The sequence below is a fragment of the Biomphalaria glabrata genome, chromosome 17 (genome assembly GCF_947242115.1).
Source record: "Biomphalaria glabrata chromosome 17, xgBioGlab47.1, whole genome shotgun sequence".
Taxonomy (NCBI): Eukaryota; Metazoa; Mollusca; class Gastropoda; family Planorbidae; genus Biomphalaria; species Biomphalaria glabrata.
In genome coordinates this window covers 9,603,083-9,624,502 of record NC_074727.1, presented here as the reverse complement: position 1 = coordinate 9,624,502, position 21,420 = coordinate 9,603,083, and the positions used below count along the sequence as shown (strand labels likewise).

Genomic DNA, 21,420 nt, shown 5'->3' with positions numbered 1-21,420 from the left:
CACTTTTCATTGAATTACTTTTCATTGTATCAGTTTTCATTGTATCATCTTCCGTTGTATCACTTTTCGTTGGATCACTTTTTGTTGTATCACTTTTGGTTGTATCAGTTTTCGTTGTATCCCTTTTTGTTGAATCACTTTCCCTTGAATCACTTTTTATTGTATCACTTTCCGTTGTATCACTTTCCGTTGAATCACTTTCCGTTGAATCACTTTCCGTTGTATCACTATTTGTTGTATCACTTTTCAATGTATCACTTTTCGTTGTATCACTTTTTGTTGTATCACTTTTTGTTGTATCACTTTCCGTTGTATCACTTTCCGTTGTATCACTTTCCGTTGTATCACTTTCCGTTGTATCACTTTTTTCAACATCAAAAGTTAGAAGCAAAATAAAGTTCCCCTTTCAGACCAGGCGGTCTATCGGGCAGATGATGTTAAGGTTTTCTGTTTCGGCAAAGGCGCTTGGTCGTTGTGCTGGCTACATGACATCCTGCTCGTTAACCGTTGGCCAAAGAAACAGATGACAGGAAACAAAAGTGAGAAGAATGTTCATACATTTTTAAAATAAAAATTTCAGGAGGATAATAATAATAATAGTCGTCTGCCAAATTTGAGAAAAGACTAAATGTGGCTCAACAAAAATGGCTAAGAAGGATTTTAGGAGTCCCCTCATGCAACCTCACTAAGTGTTCGACTCCCAGTTCGGCCTAGAATTTCGGTTTATTTAGCAATCAAAAAATTTAGTAAGAAAAGTATGCAATAGGAGACATTTGGGGGAATGATACGAGAGAAACTAAACATAGAACATGAAAAGAGGAATAGTTTCAGAAATTTTGAAATCAATAAAAAAAAAATGGCAAGCACACGACACTGAAAGATCAGATGACTACATGTTGCCAACTCAAGTAAAACTACTAAAACAACAACAACAACAATCTTTCTGCTATATAAGGAACTTAGAATGTTCATTCCGTAGTACTAAAGGTACCTAGCAATCTATGGGGCAGATGATGTAAAGGTCATATATTTCTTTGGCAAACGGTTAACGAGCAGGGTGTCATTTGGTTAGCACAACAATCAACCGTCTTTAATTTCCCCAACTTAAGTCCTGTACCTATAGAGTTGGGTGGACTTAGGGGCGTCCTTAAGATCCCGATACTAAAAAAAAAATTAACTAAGATTCGAACCCTGGACCTCTCGGTTTAGAAGCCAATCGCCTTACAATTCAGCCAGCACGTCCCCGAAGTACCATAGGGTGCACAAGATTATACTCATTACATTCTTTTGTTTTCGTATTGCGTACATGGGAGACAGCAAACACTAGACTTATGAAAACATCTCAAGTAGGAGAATTCATTGGTTTGAAGTGTCAAACAAAGTGAGAATTGAAGAGTTAATAAATTGTGTATGCTAGTAAAACTTTTATATAAAGATAAACATAATGTGTGGGATTATCCTCCGGCAAGCTACTATTTCAAACAATTAACCATTCCTACTTTCGTAATGCAAATTGGATAGGTGGCTGAAAGGTAATGCACATGGCTTCCGAACTGTAGGGTCTCGTGGTTCAAATCGGCGTTGAGTCCACCCTACTCTAATGGGTATCTGACATTAGTTTGGGGAAAAGTAAAGTCAGACCTCGGAAACAAATAACCTTAACATCTTCTTCCCCATAGGTCGTAGGGTCTGAAAGTGGCACTTTACAGTTTATGTAATGCACACATTACACACAATTTTATAGGCTTTAACATTCTGCATTTTGTAATTTTACTTCTGAGCTGCGAATACTTTATTTAACTAATAATTCTGACAGTATTTTTTTTTATTATCATTTCTTTACTGTATCTAATTGCATTGTTTATTTCTAGTCATACTCTAATATTTATTCTTTGGACGATCTGAAAAGATCCTCTATCTGATTGACACCAAGGTTGGATACTCCGGTTTATATGAATACAAACAATTTCGAGATCAAGGGTATGTATGTGAGAGTGTGTGCTTGAAAAAAAAGGTGGAAATGACTTTAAATATAACTTTACAAAAAAAATGTCCTGACGACAAAATCAATTGTAAACATTTGAGGTTATCTCCTCATTTGATCATTACCCGTCTATCAAGCCTGCGGTCATTAAATTCCGATTTGTCAACCTTTGAACCACCAGGTAAGCGCGAGCGTGCGCGCGCCGAGTAACGACAGCACTAACAAAGTAATTCTAACCCAATTGATCTTTAATAGAATGTATCGTTTGAAACAATTGGACTAGAATTGAAAGTAATTTAATGCACTTTTATCCTTCGTGATACTTCCAAACCAGGTTTTCTGGAAAAGAAGTAACCACCACAGGGTCGTGTGGTATGCGTTCTGGACAAGTCATCTTGATAATCCCGAGTTCGAATCTTGTCTGTCGCCATTCCTCATCTGGAGGAGTTGTCTGAGATTTAAAATTGTTCAACTTGTACAGGAACACCCGATAGATATACGTTAAACAAACAATGAGACTGTTTATGTAGGAGATTGTGTCCCCTAGAGTAACTAACCATGTAAGTTGCTGTTAGGACATTCTCTGGTTGGGTAGAAAAGTAAAATATACTGACAAGGAAAAGCCACTCTGTGTCATATTGCCATATAATGGAAATGAGACAAATCATCTTGATATTTAATAGTTTCACTCTTTGAAGAAGATCTCTAAGCTTTGGCAAATTAACATTCGAATGGTGTAGAAAACAACAACTTTGACTAATTACCATAATTATGCGCAATAAAATGTTTGTTGGCTACCTTCATTAGTGGACAACCCTAGAGCAGGTTTTTATTTTTTCATATGACTGTAGAGTCTATTCTGAAGAAACATTACCGTCCACACATATCGCAGGTCGACGCAGGTTATGGTGGCGATTGCTTTGGTCGTGGAGGAACACGCTAATTTTCATTTGGCACGCTTTTCTTCCGGGTATAGCTAAAATAATAAATAAATAATTTTAAAAAAAATAACAACAATACCTCCTTTTTATACATTTTTATAGCGATTATTTTGCTCTTCATCATCATCATCAAACTCGATTTGAGTGAGGGCTTGAGAGGCCTAAATCCTCTCTTGCAAAAGCCCTGGACAGAAATCCTGCTGTCTTGCATAGTGCATAAATGTCACCATATAGGTCGAGAATTTTTGGTTTCCCAGACCTGTCGAGTCTGGGGCAGTCAAACAGAATATGAGGCACAGTTTCCTCTTCTTCCCCGCAGCGGGGGCACCGTGAATCGAAATCTGGCCATAGCCATGAGAAATATGAGCCAACAGGACAGTGGCCTGTCCTGCACTGTGCCATAATAGCTTGCTCAGGCCTGGACAGCCTCCATCACGGGGAAGTGCGGTCAGGGCGCCTCATGCGCTCTCAGATTTCACGGCCTTTTTTGGACTTGTCCCAGCACTCAAACCACTCTTCCATTTCTGTTTTTTGAATTATAGCTAGGGCATGATGAAAACTTACAGCCTGTTCTGTGGGTTAAATTTGCCCTCCTTGGTGGGCCAAGGAGTCTGCAATAATGTTGCCAGTCACACCTATGTGACTCGGTACCCACCGCATTATTACAGGGCTGCCATAGCGCTGCTTTTTGTTGTGTGAAGCCATGATGACAGTGTCGATATTGGGGGGCCATGGTCCAGTGTTATGCAAAGCCTGTAGAACAAATTTTGAGTCAGTGACCACAACAATCTGTGTTGCCCTCAAATATCCCTCGCCGAGTTGAGAGTCAATGACTTATAAGGCTTCACAGACTGCCATGGTCTCCGCATTAAAGCTGCAAATACTATCACATGGTCCAAAGATTTTGACTGAGTAAGGGCCAAGAAAGTCGATGTAGGCTCCATAGCCTGCTCTTCCAGAATCTATCGATGCCGACCCATCATTATATGCAACACTAGCATTGGGCTTGAAGGCATTCATTTGACTCTTAGTAAGTAACGAAGGTTAGTTAAAAAAAAGATTTTTTTTATCTCGAACCCTACCCCCCTTCCCCGACAGAGAAAAAAAATCCTGGTTAATTTAATGTATAAATCTAATAGACCTGATACTATTCTAATAAGCCTTTAGTTCTAGACTTAGAAGACGTTGCGTAAAGTATTCATAAACATCAATTGATTGAATAGTGCCTACATGCGAAAATACCCGAAGAAGTATAGTCTGATCAATGAAAGTATTTTCTAGTCCTCTTGTCTTGCCAAATTTAAATTATTTTTTTTATTATTCTTTGACAAATTATCATGGTCAAACAAGAATTTTTCCCAGTCTGGCCATCGAGCTAGCACTACTTTCCTTACAATAGACAGCAACTGTCAAATTTCTAGAAAAATCGAGCTGTTTTTTTTCGAGAGCCGTTTTCACCCATTGCCCAGAAGGTTTTGTTCACTCCGAATGTGTGACCTGACTAGAGGTATTGTAAAAAATAAAATGCATTGCTTTCATGATATTAAAACTATAAAATATCTTTGGAAAATATAAAAACACTTTAAGACTAAATGTTATGAAGGTGGATGTCAGTTCGATGAACAGGGTTTAAGCTAATTCATTAAACTGATCAATATAGATTCTAGATAGGAGTGCGGGCCTTCGTACACAAAATCTCATACCTAAAATTTGTAATATGATTTTAATAAGCTTCCCCTCTAAAATCTCTCAACATTTTGATATAAAATTCTAATGCATGCAAATGAGGCCAGGAAAGTTGTCTAGACTCGGACAAGTGAGGACCGGAAGTCGAAGTAGCTGTCACCATGATGGAATGACCTAGAAGCTGACAGGTTAGACAAGGCAGATATCACATTAGTGTGTTCAAAATGAATATAAATACAGCTCATTTAGAATCTAAACAGCACAGCTCTAACAATATTTATATAGCTTTTTTTTTTTGTAAAAAGAAAGGATCGAAAAGTAACAGAAAAGTAACAGAAAAGTAACAGTATGTGAGTAAGAGCAGAGTGGAACAAAGAAGAGCCAGTCTAAAATGTGTAACAGAAGAGATATACAGTGGATTAGCTAGCTCCTTTCTAATGTCGCAGTTGTCTTCATGTTTTCTAGAACTCACCGTTAGAAAATCCTGTTAAAAATAAAAAGATAACATTCACACAATTTTACTAACCCCCCCCTCCCTTTTCATTTGAAAGTTCAATTGAGTGTCTTTGACATTATTTTGTTTATCGTGAAAATCTCCAATATCGGAACATTCTTTTTCGTAGAAGTCCATTGAAATAACATTTTAAACAAAACTCGAACTGGACAAGCTTTGTTATTCCACAAGTACTCATACACAGACATGTCACCCAGAAACATTGTTTTGAGGATGTCATCTTTGTCCCATTACTAGGCTGAAGTAAGAGCATTCTATCAAACAATAGATTACCTCCCTCCCCCCCCCATCCCATAAATACACATGTATTTGTTTCAGAAGTGATGTATTATGCCACATAGAATGTATTCTGCATGTCTTGACGAATGGCGCCGTGTCGACCAGTTGAAGCCATGAAATCAGAATTAAAATTGATAGGATCTAAACTCAGCTGATTTCTCTCCAAGTCATTTCTTGATTTGTTCCCCCTATATATCCACATAACGTGTTTAAAAATATATTATGAAAGCTTACTTGTGACATGTCATTGAACACGTATTATGAAAGCTTACTTGTGACATGTCATTGACTCGAGTTTGGGCTGTGAGAAAATCCTAACTTCAATCTGAACTTTTATTATAATTTTTTTAGTATTGTTTTTATATTGTAATGTCATAAATCTGACATTGAATTTTGAAAAAAAATATATTTGTAAGGAACTTTCAATATTTTGTTTAGAATGTCTTTTAAAAGATTGTAAGTTAATATTTCCAAAAATTATATATGATCTAACCCTAACCCTAACACTTATTTTACTACTACTGTGCCAAATATCTATAAATCTCCTAGACACTTTGCCAGCTTATTTTAAACATTACAACTTTCATAAGCTAGTTATTATGCATAACATGTTTTTTCTGTTTTTATTACAATTAATATGTAATTTGTCTCTTCAAAAAAATAATATTCAAGATACTTAAAACTAGAAAATGTACCGGTTTCATTATTTTATAAATTACATTCATTTGTTGTTTCAAAATGTAGCCCAGCGGAGCGGCTTTTAGATATCATGAACAAAAATGGAGACCGATAGTAAAGCAGAACATGTTGTTGAAGAGAAGTTTGTACAACCCAAAGTAACATTAAGAAAAAGAACACAGCCAGATATAGATACAAGTGATTTCAAATCCTTCATCAAAGAGACCGCATTTCCAGCCATTAAGGGCTGCAACTACTACAGCTTCCAAAGTAGAAATTAATAGAGTACCAATTCCTCAACACAGATACTCACCTGTACAAAAAGATTGGCTCAAAATATTTGCCCCCATCGTGGAGAATCTAAAACTAAACATAAGATTTGTTTCCAAAAAGAGAGTTGTTGAAACTAAGGCTTGGATGGAGACGGATGACATTGGAGCTTTACAAAGAGCAGAGGATTCTGTCAAAGCTTTTATACTTGGCTTTCAAGTGGAGGATGCGTTGGCGCTTCTTCGCTTGGATTTTACCTTTATTTAGAAAGTTTCGATGTTACTGATGTGAAACATTTGAAAAAAGATCATCTTGCCAGAGCCATTGGTCGATTGGCGGGTAAAAATAGAAAGACCACGTTAACCATTGAAAATGTCACAAAAAAAAACGAGAATAGTTTTGGCTGACAGTAAAGTTCATATTCTTGGATCTTATCAAAACATACAGATTGCAAGGAGTGTGATAGTAAGTGTATGTGTTTGGAGTGGCTGGTAGTGCAGTGTGTGTGCCTGTGTATGAAATGACCAGTGGAACTTGAGTGTACATGGTTGAGTGAACAGCAGTGTGTCAGGACTGTGTGTAAAAGGAAGTCAGTTTAGAGAACAAGTGGCTGGAGTAAAGAGCAGAAATAGAGACTAATAAAATCATTGTGTTTATTGAAGCTCGTGTTGGTTTAGTGGGTCTATTACATGGTGTCAGATGGACCGACTCCACCTGCCACAACCGCTGGAATTAAATAGCAACGTAGCAGAAAATTGGAAAAGGTTCAAACAATCCTTTCAGATATATTCGATAGCAAGTGGACTGGATACAAAAAGCAGAGAAGTCTATGACATTATTGCATGTGATCGGCCAAGAAGCAGTGCAAGTCTATAACTTTTTCTATTGGACGGATAATGAGTATTATGATTGTGAGATTAGTAAGTCATTCCATACACTTCACTGCATTCTTCATAAGTTCGAGAAGTACTGTCTACCAAGAAAAAATTTTACCATTGAAAGACATGTCTTTTCCAGCGATCTCAACATGAAGGAGAGTCATTTGACAGCTTTGTCACTGACATAAAACTCAAGGCAAAGACATGTGAGTTTGATTTGCTTAAAGATTCCCTAATAAAGGATATGATAGTTGGTAGCATAAGGAATGAGAACATCCGAGCAAGACTTTTGAGAGAACCAGACCTAGACCTTAACAAGCTGAAAATATATGTCGGGCAGCTGAGGCAACTGAATGGCAGCTTAAGCTCAAGAATGAAGAAAGTGGGGTACTAGTTGTGAATTCAGCTACCAATAGCTTTAAAAGAACAAAAAGTAAATGTGAGTTGTAGCTATTGTGGCAAGGAACACAGACCACGTCAGTGCCCAGCTTATGGGGAAACCTGTCACAAGTGTCATAAAAACGGCCAATTCATACACAGGCACACACACACTGCACTACCAGCCACTCAAAACACATACACTTACTATCACAGGAGAGCGATTTGTAATTGAACTCTTGGAAGTGCCCCCAGTAAAGTTTATGGACAAATGAGAACCATTGCCTCAAGAGCAGCAAATAGGTTTTAGTTGGACTTTAGTTATTTTCAGCAATAAAATAAAGTACGTATAAAATATAAATAAATATAAATAAATAACACTTCCAATATGGCCGCAATAGCCAACAAAAAAATTTACACCATTTTTTTTAAATGTTCATTAGTATTGGTCATATTTCTAAAGTAGGAACCTATTTGGTTTGTAAATACAGAATACGGTGTTGAAAAGTCATATTTAAACTTAAGAGGCCTTGCGACTTTCCATTAATGGACCTCTTCACCAATCGTAAACAAACAACATTTAGTCACGTGATAATTTTGTGTGTATTATTTCATTTGTATAGAAGAGATAGAGACTCACGAGGCTAAATGTTGTCTGTTTACGATTGGTGAATGAGGTCCATTCTAATTTTCTGAACTCTGCCCATCTGACCGAGAGAAATGGTTACGGACATTTTAAATTTGTAAAAATAAAAAAAATAAAAAATAAACGGGCCTCTTGTTCTTGATATTCCAAAGTCCTAAGGAAAATAAACTTTTAATGCACTACAATAAAACAACGATTCTGAAACTCCCCCCCCCTCCCAAAAACAAAAGTGAACTTTGAACTTGAAGTCTTTATTGTTGTTTTTCTTTCCCCAGACAGCAACGCAAATTGAACAAAGTCAAAATGACCTGAAAGAAGTCAGCTTAATTATACAGAAACTTGAACAAGAAATGGTGAGAGGTTACAATACATCGAGGGTAAGTTATCGTACAGATGTGTGTGTGTGTGTGTGTTATTGAAGGGGGGAGTGCGGAAATGGGTGGGGCGCTGGGAGAGATTTTAGCTTTGCAACCTCCCAACAACTTCTCACCTGGAAATACAATTTCAAGAAACACCTCTAAATGTACTTGTTACTCGAGGAGCGGCCGTTTTCATTTACAAGACAAGGTGGGGGGGGGGGGAGATAGAAGTTCAACTAAGATATATCTTCAAGTATTTCGCCCACACCCACGAAAGTCATCGGATTTGAGTCGAACTGACAATACTCCACACATTTGGATGGTAGACAAGGGCAGCCAGATACGCCTGCTTTTATATATATATATATATATATACATATTTAAATACAAATGTTTTAGGGCGTGTATAGATTTAGATTCAATGGGAATGTTTCACAAACCAAAATATGTTAGCAATAATTAACAATAGTTCTATTTGTGTTTTAGTTCAGTTTTCGGTCAGTTATTTATCTTGTAGGATGACCTAATGTATGAGAGTACAAAAGTAAGTAGAAAAGTTAAGTTCCCTTTCAGACCTTGCGATGATGATGCTAAGGTCATCTGATTGTTTGACCAACGGTTGACGAACAGGGTGTCATGTGGCAAGCGCAACGACCAACCGCCTTTACTTTCACGAAAGAAAGTCAGGTACCCATTAGAGTTGGCTGGACTCAGGGGTGCCCTAAAAATCTCGAAACTCAAAAGTCTTCAACGAGATTTGAACACAGGACACCAGGTTCGGAAGCCAAGCGCTTAACCATTCAGCCACGCCCCTCCCTTCAATTGAAGGCATTGCTTATTGAATAGTTTAAACTAAGGTCAGGGGCCCATAAAGTAGGAGGTGCCTGGAGTCACCAATGCTATAATACGACATTGACCTGATGCCCGGGGACCCTGGCAGTTAAAAGCACATATTGTTTGAGAGTATGGAATGGAATTACAATTGGTTTTAAAGAAACTAACAGGCAAAGCTTACACATAGACATAGTCAGGGTAGATGACTATGGGCAATAAAAAAAAAGGTCAACTGATAAGAATTAAATTAAAAAAAAAACTTCCCCTTTCGGACCTTGCGATCTATTTGGCAGATGATGTAAAGGTCATCTGTTTCTATGGCCGACGGTAAAAAAAGGGTGTCATGTAGCCACCAAAGCGAATGCCACCTTATCTAACCTGCGATATTATTGGGCGGGGATCACTCACGAGGGTTCCACAGCAACATAAAAAGAAGCTTTCTACGAGACGCACTATAGTCGTTCTATCAGTAAAGGAGGCCCAGACATGTGGCCAGCACAACGACCAACCGAACTTTAATTTCCACAACTAATTTCAGGTACCCTCAGTGACGTCCTAAATATCCCAAGTCTCAACATTACAGTCTTTACAGGGATTTGAACCCAAGACCCCGAGACCCTCCCGAAACAACGTACCTGTATTTCCTACCCCCCCTCCTCCATAGTTTTTCGTTCTTTACTTCACTTCCATATGAAATTGTAATACACTAATTTTGAAATGTGGGTCAAACCTCTACATCCATATAGATTGACATTTACTTCCGTTTTTCGTCCTTAATAAGAAACATATTCCGAATGAACAATCCAAATTTTGTTTTCCAGACCACTGACAAACTCCCGAGTGAAGTGTTGTTTGAAGGTGATATCAGATTGACAGCCAAAGAAGCCGAGATGATTCTGACCTCTTCCAGAAGCCGAAAGAAGAGAAAAATGACATCAGAGGAAGACAAGAAATGGGCGCTTCCTATTCCATATAGATTTAACGACAGCCATAAATATTTTCTCAGTAAGTTGACTTAAAAGTTGGCGTGTTATCCTCGGCATTATATAAGAACCAACAAAACTTGTGCTCTTTGTTTGAGACCGCTACCTTTGTTACTCATTTCACCCTTGTTAATTACTGACCACTGTCATAACCTCAAAAGCGGTATTAACAATAACTAGTGTCAAGAACGATAAACCTGATCTTCACTGTTGCCAACTAAATGATTGAGCTATAATTTTAGCAATATCTCAGTGCATAGCAGTGGATCTTCGTATAAACCTATTTTATTACCGGAAAAAAAAAGTTTTAAAGCCCATGTAACAATTTTTTTTTTATTGTAATGATACTTATATCATAAAAATTTTTAGATATTACACAACTGAAACTGAATTTTGCTTTTAAAGACTAGATGTAATATTTCCACTTCAGATGCGACAGAGAAGGCCGTCATTCTGTCTGCAATGAAAGAACTCACCGACCTAACCTGTATCACGTTTCAAGAGGTCGGCCTGGACTATCCCAACAAGCCGATATTGGACTTCAGAAAAGACGAAGGGTGAGTTACTGGGTGGAGGACGCCTGCCTCCTCTCTTCAGCGAACACAAGACCCCCCCCCCCCTCCCCTTTCATTCCAATGATTAAGAGCTTATTGGGATCGAACAGATCGAAGATAAATCTTTCTGTTTAGTTCATCTAAAGGCAACATTTAAAGCAACAAGAAATAATCATGACGTTAGTGACTGACAAGGCCTGGAAGATTTGTAGCAAGAGTTGTCTATAGATACTGTATAGATACTGGTCTGTAGATACTGGTCTAGAGTTGTGTATAACTTCAAAACGTTTTAGAATGTTAGTTTTAGAGAAAACCTAACAGTAATCTAAACGTGCACACAAAACGTCATTACAATACCCCTATTCAAGTGAGATCTTCGTGGAACCTGCAGGAACATGGATCAAGGGACCTGGAAAGCTGTTCTCAAAAATGGCTCTAAAAGATTTTCTTAGAAATTTAACACTCGGCCACCCAATCCTCTACATACTACTGTTAGTCTCCTTCTTTGAGCTGCAATGACTTTGAGCATTCTATCAACTATTTAGTATGTGTGTGTATTTATGATGAATGAATATATTTGTCACTGGTACTTTTAACCTCTATAGGTGCTGGTCATACGTTGGTCGGGAGAAAGCCTTCCAGCTTCAAGAAATCTCTACAGCTAAAGGATGTTTTGAGGTAACGCAAGGAACAGTCTCTACTTAGAGTCTACTACATTACTGCTCAACTAGAGAAAACAGTTTTTGTTTTGTTTTATGCTGTTTGGTTAAGCTCTTTGCCTATGTTTTTAAGTTCTTTGCCTGTTTTTAAGTTCTTTGCCTATGTTTTTAAGTTCTTTGCCTATGTTTTTAAGTTTTTAAGTTCTTTGCCTATGTTTTTAAGTTCTTTGCCTATGTTTTTAAGTTCTTTGCCTATGTTTTTAAGTTTTTAAGTTCTTTGCCTATGTTTTTAAGTTTTTAAGTTCTTTGCCTATGTTTTTAAGTTTTTAAGTTCTTTGCCTATGTTTTTAAGTTCTTTGCCTGTGTTCTTTAAGTTCTTTGTGTACGTTCTTTACTTATGTTGTTTCATTTCTTTGCTTTAAGTTCGGAGATTGTGTTCTGCGTGTAAAGTCTTTGTTCAATCTCTTTGTCTATATTCTTTTGTTCTCTATATCCAGAAAGGTATTCTTCTCCACGAACTGGGTCACGCCATTGGTTTTTGGCATGAGCAGTCCAGGCCTGACCGAGACGATTACGTCACTTACATTGAAGACAACGTCAAGAGAGGGGAGGAGTTTAATTTCAAACGGGTGAGCTCTTCAACTCTTTAACTCTTTTCATCCCAATTACCAGGGGCGTAGCTAAGATTTTTCCATCGTTTTGGTGCCCGAGAGGGCTTGACCTCTTTGGGGGCCCCCTGGGATTTTCAATTTCAAGATCTTTGGGCGACTCAAAGTCCACCCAGCTCTAACGGGTACCTGACATTAGTTGGGAAAAAGTGAAAGCGGTCGGTTATTGTGCTGGCCACATGACACCCTCGTTGACCCAAGGCCACTGAAACAGATGACCTTTACATCAACTGCCCTATAGACCACGAGGTCTGCAAGGGGAACTTTACTTTACTTCACGCACAGATGATAAAGTAAGATATGTCTTATTCCATGGTGGCCGGTTTGGAGTGGGTGGGGGGCATTATGTCGCCAGCACATGTTGAGAACACAAAGGGACAGAATCCGAGTTTTTCAGCATGCGGCCTCCCTGTTCTGGAGCCATAACCCAATACACACATGTTATTTTTTTATTATTAATTCGGAGTTACTTGTGTCTTAGAGAGAGAGAGTTAGAAAAAGATAGATAGATACATAGATAGAGAGAGAGAGAGAGAAAGAGAGAGAAAGAGAACAATAGAAAGGAAGAAATATATAGTAAATAGATTTTAAATGAGAGAAAAGTGAGAAATATATAAAGAGAAAGAAATATATAAAGAGAAAGAAATAGAAAAAGAGGACAAAAAAGAATAAGAGAGAAAGAGATGAAAAAGAAAAAGAAATATAGAGAAAGAGAAAGGGAGTGACAGAAAAAGAGAGAAATATTTACACAAAATTGACGTAAGCACAGATGTTGCTTAGATGTACACCATGTCACAAACTTTGATTAACCAATGAACATGTTCCTTTGTGATTGAAGATGACCACACGCTTTGTTTCCTTGGCGCCAAGATGGCTTCCAACCTTCACCTTGCTAAGTTGATTAATATGTAAATATATGACATATTTAATATATCATTCGAATTGTTGACTACATTTTATCCTCGTCAGGAAAACTGGGGAGACATGGACAACATGGGCGTACCCTACGATGTGGGCTCTATAATGCACTATGGCTCAACGGTAGGAACGATAATTCAGAATTGATATTTTTTTAAAGTCTATTGTGATTCGAAAGCCACTGACGATAGTCATGCTTCAGTCGACTCCCAATCATTTAATGTTTTAGTTAAACAGTTACTAACAGTACTAAATCTCTTCAAGGGTTAAGTTATAAAGCTATCCACAGTGGTTTGAGTATTCCTAATGAGTTCATCATCTCTGAAATAAGAATATTACTACCTTGAATAAAGAATAATTGCTTTTGGCTTTTCCTTAATTGTCTTTTCTAGTTTTTTTCTCAAAATGGACGTCCTACACTAGAATCACGTGACCCGTTACTTCAAAGAGATCTTGGCCAAAGAGAGGCCATGTCGTTTTTTGACGTGAAGTTGGCCAACCTGGCATATTGTAAAGGTAAGGAATATTGTAGTCAGTAGATAGTAGAAAGGGACGAGAAAACTAAAACAGCCACCTACTTTGACTAATACTGTATTCCTAGTGATGGCTGGGGTAGTTTTATTGTAGTACATTACTCGTCCAGTGTTGCAGTTTAACTCATATGCAGGTTACAGCGAAAACTACCAGTGGGCTTCTATTTCGTATAAAAACAATTTCATAAAAGCTAGCCTAAGGGCAACTCTTTGAAACCAACCTGGAAATCAACATAGTGCCTGAAAATTAATTTTATAATATTCATATGTTTATTTTTTCTTAATGAGCTTGAGGGTAAATGTGACATATAATGTTTGTTTTACACTGATCTGGCTTCATGCTAGTCAAACAGATATAATGGCAGTAGTTTTCATTAACTATATATGTTCATTTTTAGTAATAAATAATGTTACAAGGTATATAAAGTATAAATTATACTAATAGACTTTTAATTGATTTCCCATATATATATATATATATATATATATATATATATATATATATATATATATATATATATATATATATATATATATTGAACAGAACAAACATATTGTGAGAAAGTTAGTATGCCTTATTTTGCATGCTGTTTAATTTGCTTAGGAAATAACATATGTGATGCATGTCTAATGTTGTGTAGAATGAAGGGGATACTTGAGAATTTTCACAATAAACACATTATTTCCCCTTGTTTTTTTAGCATTATATTAAGTCGTTGGTTCGTTGTGCTGGTCACATGGCATCTTCGTTAACATGAGCCAAGGAAACAGAAGACCTTTGCATGATCTGTTCCATAGATCGTAGGGTCAGAATGGAGCGCACTGTATTATCATAGCGCTTCAGTGTACACGTACTTCCGGCATTTTTTATTTTATTTTGACCATTATTCTATTTCTGTCGTGCCTCCTTATTTCAGACTCTTGTCCTGCTGCCACAATGCCCTGTCTTCATGATGGTTACCCTGACCCCAAAGATTGCGGTCGATGTCGCTGTCCAGATGGTCTTAGCGGCACAGTCTGTCAATCACCTGCTTCATCTGTGGGTACGTAGAGTATGAAAATAGATTTAAAAAAACGACAGAAATTACCAAACAATTACACGCTCAATCAAGTTGAAATGTTTATTTCTTTTGCTTGACATACAAAGAATCAATAAAAACCATTATACAATTAGTTGGTTAATTATTTGTAATTAATTATTTTGTTTGGTATCGAACAAGGGAAAGAAATCGTACTCGACTTATGTGGTGGTATAAGTTGAATTAGTCCCCTTTATACTTTTGTATAAAGAATTAGGTCGTCGCCAACAATAGATAGCCATGAAACCTTCTGAATTTCATAAGAACTTCGCTGGCACAGTGGTTAGTGTATTGGTTTGAGTAGGTTTCACTCCCTTGAGTTCGAATTCAAGTCGTGCAAATTAAAATTAAAAAAAAAACTTGTCTCGGTAACCTTCAGTCAGAAACTCCTTCTTTCTCCCCCCTTTCTCGCAAACAAAACAAGACTGACGAACAGACCGACAGAGACAGATCGACAGAGACAGACCACATAAGACTTATAGTAGCTATTCCATTTTGGATCCTCTAAAAATGTAAAAAAAAAAAAAAAAAAATAGGACTTCGAAAATAGTAATAGAAAAAAACTGTTTTTTTTTTTCCTTATAATTTACTTTCTTTTTTTTCGTGTTGAAAAAGAGGGGGGGGGGCAGGTGGTTTTCGAGAAAATAGATAGAAGTGATAATGATATCGAAGTAAAAAACGACAGGACTTTTTGTTTATCATTCAACATGCAGGGGCCAACTGTGGAGGACCTTTGTTCATAGACAGTGGGGTGAGATATACAGTCAGATCGCCTGGTTATCCATGGGCTTACGTGGGCAGCACACAGTGTAACTGGCACTTTCAGGTGAGACGTGCTTTTTGTTTTTCTTGTTTTGCTGTCAATATGTCTGTTTTGATGCTTAAGTGTCAATGTGTCTTTTTTTTATGTAAGAATGTCATTGCATGTCAGTCTTTTCTCAAACTGTAGGGTGCCACGTGTTGACATTTAGGGGGGGGGGGGCGCAGGAACATGCTTTTTTTTATCAAGTAAAAAAAAATCTTTCATATTCGCATTGTAGTTGCAAAATCACATTTGTATTAATCAAGTAAAAACGATATTATTTACTATTGTTTTGTCTTCTAAGTAGAACCTTTCATACTGTTTTGATACTGTTTTGTGATATACATCTTTCAAAACGTTTATTTTGAAGAAACTATTGCAAAAATAAAAAGCATGCAATAAATAATGCGGGATAAAGAGCCGCGAAAGTTTTTTTTTTTGTTTTGTTTTTAGGTCTAGAGCAAGTTAATAGTAAACGTTTGTAAAACACTGCACTAAGTTTTTTTCAGATTAAACATAGTCTTGTCTCTACGTCTGCTTGTCTCTACGTGGAGTGATCGTTAAATGAACTTGTGTGTTACCCGTGCTTGTAATCGTGCTAGTATTTGTAATCGTGTTCGCATTATCGTAGTCTGTGAATCGTGACCAGTCTGTACTGTGTTATTGTGTGTATCAGTCGTGTTTTATTGAAATAAAGCCTTGTTTCTAAGGTTATGAATTGACTTAGTATATTACACTACGTCTGCTTGTCACTACGTCTGCTTGTCTCTACGTCTGCTTGTCTCTACGTCTGCTTGTCACTACGTCTGCTTGTCACTACGTCTGCTTGTCACTACGTCTGCTTGTCTCTACGTCTGCTTGTCTCTGCTTGTCTCTACGTCTGCTTGTCTCTACGTCTGCTTGTCTCTACGTCTGCTTGTCTCTGCTTGTCTCTACGTCTGCTTGTCTCTACGTCTGCTTGTCTCTGCTTGTCTCTACGTCTGCTTGTCACTACGTCTGCTTGTCTCTGCGTCTGCTTGTCTCTGCTTGTCTCTACGTCTGCTTGTCTCTACGTCTGCTTGTCTCTGCTTGTCTCTACGTCTGCTTGTCTCTACGTCTGCTTGTCTCTACGTCTGCTTGTCTCTACGTCTGCTTGTCTCTGCGTCTGCTTGTCTCTACGTCTGCTTGTCTCTACGTCTGCTTGTCTCTGCGTCTGCTTGTCTCTGCTTGTCTCTACGTCTGCTTGTCTCTACGTCTGCTTGTCTCTGCTTGTCTCTACGTCTGCTTGTCTCTACGTCTGCTTGTCTCTGCTTGTCTCTACGTCTGCTTGTCTCTACGTCTGCTTGTCTCTACGTCTGCTTGTCTCTACGTCTGCTTGTCTCTGCGTCTGCTTGATTCTACGTCTGCTTATCGTATTGTCTTTTTGATAATAAAGTCTGTTCAATTTAGCTGTTTAAAAGAGTCGAGTGAAAAGCTCTCTTTATTTATTTACCTGTTTAGGATAAATATTTTCCAACCTTATATAATAATTGGGGTACTGTGGCTAAAGGGTTAGGCTTACGAACTTGTGAATCTGGATTCGAATTTTGGTTCAGAATGGTAATTTGAATTTCATAATTTTTAGGTCGCCCTAAATGGTTATCTGAATTTAGTTGGGGAAAGTATAGGCGGTTGGTCGTTGTGCTGACCTCATGACACCCTGCTCGTTAACCTTTGGCTAAAGAAACGGATGACCTTAACATCATCTGCGCTATAGATTGCAAGGTCTGAAAGGGGAACTTTACTTTACTTTATATAATAATAATATTCATTTAGTGAAAGGATGTGCTAGTACATAAATGTTCTTCCGAAGGAATCGTTGATTTATTTGTAGGCTTCACATTTCAGACTCGTCCAGGTATGAGGATACATCTAGAGGTAAAACCAGACAACTTTATGAGGCATCTGGACTGTCCAGTCTCCAACTACTCTGTGTGCCAGGATTATCTGGAGATCAAGTATAATTTAAGTTTCGGATACACCGGGGCCAGGTAACATGTCTTCGTTTGATAAGATAGTTGGAAATGTCTTGAAACTTTACTAATTTTTTATTTTGGTAGCCTGGCGCCCCAGACTAGATGTATGAAGTATATTTTTAATTCACCACAGGTTCTGTTGTGGCCTGGCGCCCCAGACTAAAATAATCAGCAGCGGTAATGCTATGGTACTCATCTTTAAAACTATAAGAAACGGAATTGGTGGCTTCAGCGCTGAAATTTTTGCAGGTAAATGATGCCGTGATTGATGCCAGATTTGTAACTGCACACAAAGATAACCCAAGTTATCAGTTTCCACAAATATTTCTTTAACCAAATTTTTATCTGGTTAAACATTAAGAGGAGAGATACAGTGGCTGAGAGGTAACGAGCTTGGCTTCCGCGCTGTGGTTCCCGGGATCGAATTCTGTTCAAAGTTGAATTTTTTATTTCGGGATCCTTAGGGCGCCTCGTAGTCTACTCAGCTCTAATGAGCTCCTAGCATTAGTTGGGGAAAGTAAAAGCCTTTTTCTTTGTTGTGCTGGCCACATGACACCCTCGTTAACAGAGGGCCCCATAGAATTCAAGATCTGAAAGGGGAGCTTTACTCTTCTAAAGATTACGAGATATACTTCTTTCAGTTTGATCATAATCCTATAAAATTGTTTCATCATAAAGATGTAGATGCACATGGTTGAGAGTTCCAATTCCTAAAAAAGACATGAAATTTTAAATTTGAATTATTTTGGAATGTCAATTATCCCAAATGAGCTAATTTCTTAAAAGCAATAATGGTTACGCCTTCATCGCATCTAAGAGAAAATACAGATCTTTCAATTGTCACCGTTTTATTTTCGACAGAGTCTGCTACAGTCAAAAATTCTTTATAGTATTTAAATCGCTTGAAATACATATACATTGATCTATTCTATTCTATTCATCTCTGGACTCCTGTACACAATGGAATTATGTGGCCAAAGCCAAGGCTGACGATTTCATTTTTCATATTCTAAGATCAGATACATTGCCCAGTGGTATAGCAACAATGGCTCAAAGGGATCATTGCGCCTGGACCCAAGACCTATAGGGGCAGTGGCGTAGCTAGGTATTTGCCATCATTTGGTGGCCCTGGGGGCCTTGACCTCTTTGGGGGCCCCTGCATTTTGCGTTATATTTAATATGTAATGTTGGTTGAGGCCCTGGGGGATTTTCTAATTCTCTCTTTTCCTCCTCCCACCCTAGCTACGTCTCTGTATAGGGGCTCAACTGGTTTATTGAAAGGAAAAAAAGAAAAACGTGTTGAGTAAAAAATGTAAATGTTTCTAATTCTTGCATACTTTTCCTCAAGATCCATTTATTACCTTTAAATTAAATTTCTTTGATACTGTTGTGTGAAATCTATTTAATAAAGGTGGCTCTTATATTGTCACTTTTAAACAGTAATAATAATAATAATGCTATTAATATTAATAAGAAATTAGTAGACATTGTAAATGTACTCTACTTTGCTAAATATGTTCTTATTTCATATATTTATTTTAGTCATTATTTCTCTTGTCTAATATGGCGGTATCTGTCAACTTGTTAAAAAACCATGAATTAATGTTATAAATAAACAGTAAAGTGATACACTTTATTTCCAACATCCTGAAAAGGCTTATCTCAAATAATACTTCATCTACTAAAAATGTAAAGACCACTGTATCCGTAATTGATTGTATCCTACACCTCAGCCTCATTTTGGTTATGGCAGGAACATTTAGGACATTGATTGTTTGAAAGTAGAGCTCTATATCATAATTCACCTTCTACTTCTTCTTCTTCGTTCTCATTGTTATGTTGGAGTGTTCAGATAAGTAGAACTGCGCAGTGGTTTCCAAATCAGGGAGCTCTCCATATAGTTTCCTTTCTATTGGGGTGATTTGGGGCCAGTGTCTTATACGGGCCTCTTGGTATAGAGAGCAGTTTTGGAGGACGTGGTCTGCATTCTCTGGTGATACTCCACATGGGCAGATTTCACTGGTTCCAATTTTGAGCTTCCGGTACATGTGTTGTCGCATTCTGTTGTGTCCGGTCCTGAGTCGAAAGATTAGACGTTGGTCTTGTCAGGATAGCTTATAGTAGGCGTCATCTTTCTTGTGATTTGGATGAAAGCTCGCTCATTTCTCATTTATTTTATTTACGATTAATTTCTTCAATTCTTCTGGATAGAGTGCAGAGTTTATTAGTGTGTTAGTTCTCCCACTCTTGGCGAGTGTGTCAGCCTTCTCATTTCCTTCTAGTTCTATATGAGCTGGTATCCATTGAATTACAGTATTTTTGCTGTTGTTGCTGAGCTTTGTAAGTGCTGTTCTGAGGTTTTTAATATATACTGAAAAAAAAAGCATCGATCAGAACTGAACTATTGTGCTTTAAAAACTTTAGTCTCTTGTGAAGCTGATGCAAAACGTTAAGTCAGAAGCCTTGCTTTTATCGTCCTATGTATTAAGTACAGTAAGGCTCTATTGGGGTTCAGTCAGAAGCCTTGCTTTTATCGTCCTATGTATTAAGTACAGTAAGGCTCTATTGGGGTTCAGTCAGAAGCCTGTTCTTATCGTCCTATGTATTAAGTACAGTAAGGCTCTATTGGGGTTCAGTCAGAAGCCTGCTCTTATCGTCCTATGTATTAAGTACAGTAAGGCTCTATTGGGGTTCAGTCAGAAGCCTGCTCTTATCGTCCTATGTATTAAGTACAGTATGGCTCTATTGGGGTTAAGTTAGAACCCTGCTCTTATCGTCCTATGTATTAAGTACAGTATGGCTCTATTGGGGTTCAGTCAGAAGCCTGCTCTTATCGTCCTATGTATTAAGTACAGTAAGGCTCTATTGGGGTTCAGTCAGAAGCCTGCTCTTATCGTCCTATGTATTAAGTACAGTATGGCTCTATTGGGGTTAAGTTAGAACCCTGCTCTTATCGTCCTATGTATTAAGTACAGTATGGCTCTATTGGGGTTCAGTCAGAAGCCTGCTCTTATTGTCCTATGTATTAAGTACAGTATGGCTCTATTGGGGTTCAGTCAGAAGCCTGCTTTTATCGTCCTATGTATTAAGTACAGTATGGCTCTATTGGGGTTCAGTCAGAACCCTGCTCTTATCGTCTTATGTATTAAGTATAGTATGGCTCTATTGGGGTTCAGTCAGAAGCCTGCTCTTATCGTCCTATGTATTAAGTACAGTATGGCTCTATTGGGGTTAAGTTAGAACCCTGCTCTTATCGTCCTATGTATTAAGTACAGTAAGGCTCTATTGGGGTTCAGTCAGAACCCTGCTCTTATCGTCCTATGTATTAAGTACAGTAAGGCTCTATTTGGGTTTAGTCAGAGCCAACAAGAACCACCCACGTCACTGTAAATAGCAATTGTTGGAGAGGGTAGCAGTCAGGCAACGCTACCAAGCCCCTCATTGGTGCCTGGTGGAAAGGCTCGTCAAGGGAGATGACTAGGCCAATAGAGTAGCAAACAAGTTGCCCGTTGAGGTACCCAAAGAACCGGACGCCCGCACGGACACTGTAGTACATTGAAGAAAAATAGATGGGATCCTCCGGTGTGCTCGGAATTCGGTTTCGCCTCTCGTCCCCAGAGTCTTGGGATTCGAGCCACTGGAAATAGCGATGTGATCCATTTGTGTCTGCTTGGATCCCTCCCAGTCAGAACGATTGTTCAGAAAGGCCGGCGGAATGGTGATTTCGTTGGTTTAAAGTTCAAAGTAGTTTAGACTAATGTAGAGTTTGATGTCCCTTAAAGG

At 38.0% G+C, this 21,420-nt stretch overlaps 1 protein-coding gene across 4 annotated transcripts in view; it reads left to right on the top strand.

The window, feature by feature from the left end:
* Nucleotides 1-21,420, top strand: part of LOC106053733 (zinc metalloproteinase nas-36-like) — a 71,668-nt gene that overhangs the window by 26,942 nt on the left and 23,306 nt on the right. For all 4 annotated transcript variants that reach the window (XM_056016054.1, XM_056016053.1, XM_056016056.1 and 1 more), the window contains exons 3-13: nt 8,530-8,631; nt 10,269-10,452; nt 10,861-10,987; nt 11,590-11,662; nt 12,141-12,272; nt 13,281-13,352; nt 13,622-13,745; nt 14,680-14,805; nt 15,555-15,667; nt 17,510-17,652; nt 17,771-17,886. In XM_056016054.1, the coding sequence (XP_055872029.1) occupies nt 8,530-8,631; nt 10,269-10,452; nt 10,861-10,987; nt 11,590-11,662; nt 12,141-12,272; nt 13,281-13,352; nt 13,622-13,745; nt 14,680-14,805; nt 15,555-15,667; nt 17,510-17,652; nt 17,771-17,886 (1,312 nt within the window). The remainder of the gene's footprint in view (nt 1-8,529; nt 8,632-10,268; nt 10,453-10,860; nt 10,988-11,589; nt 11,663-12,140; nt 12,273-13,280; nt 13,353-13,621; nt 13,746-14,679; nt 14,806-15,554; nt 15,668-17,509; nt 17,653-17,770; nt 17,887-21,420) is intronic.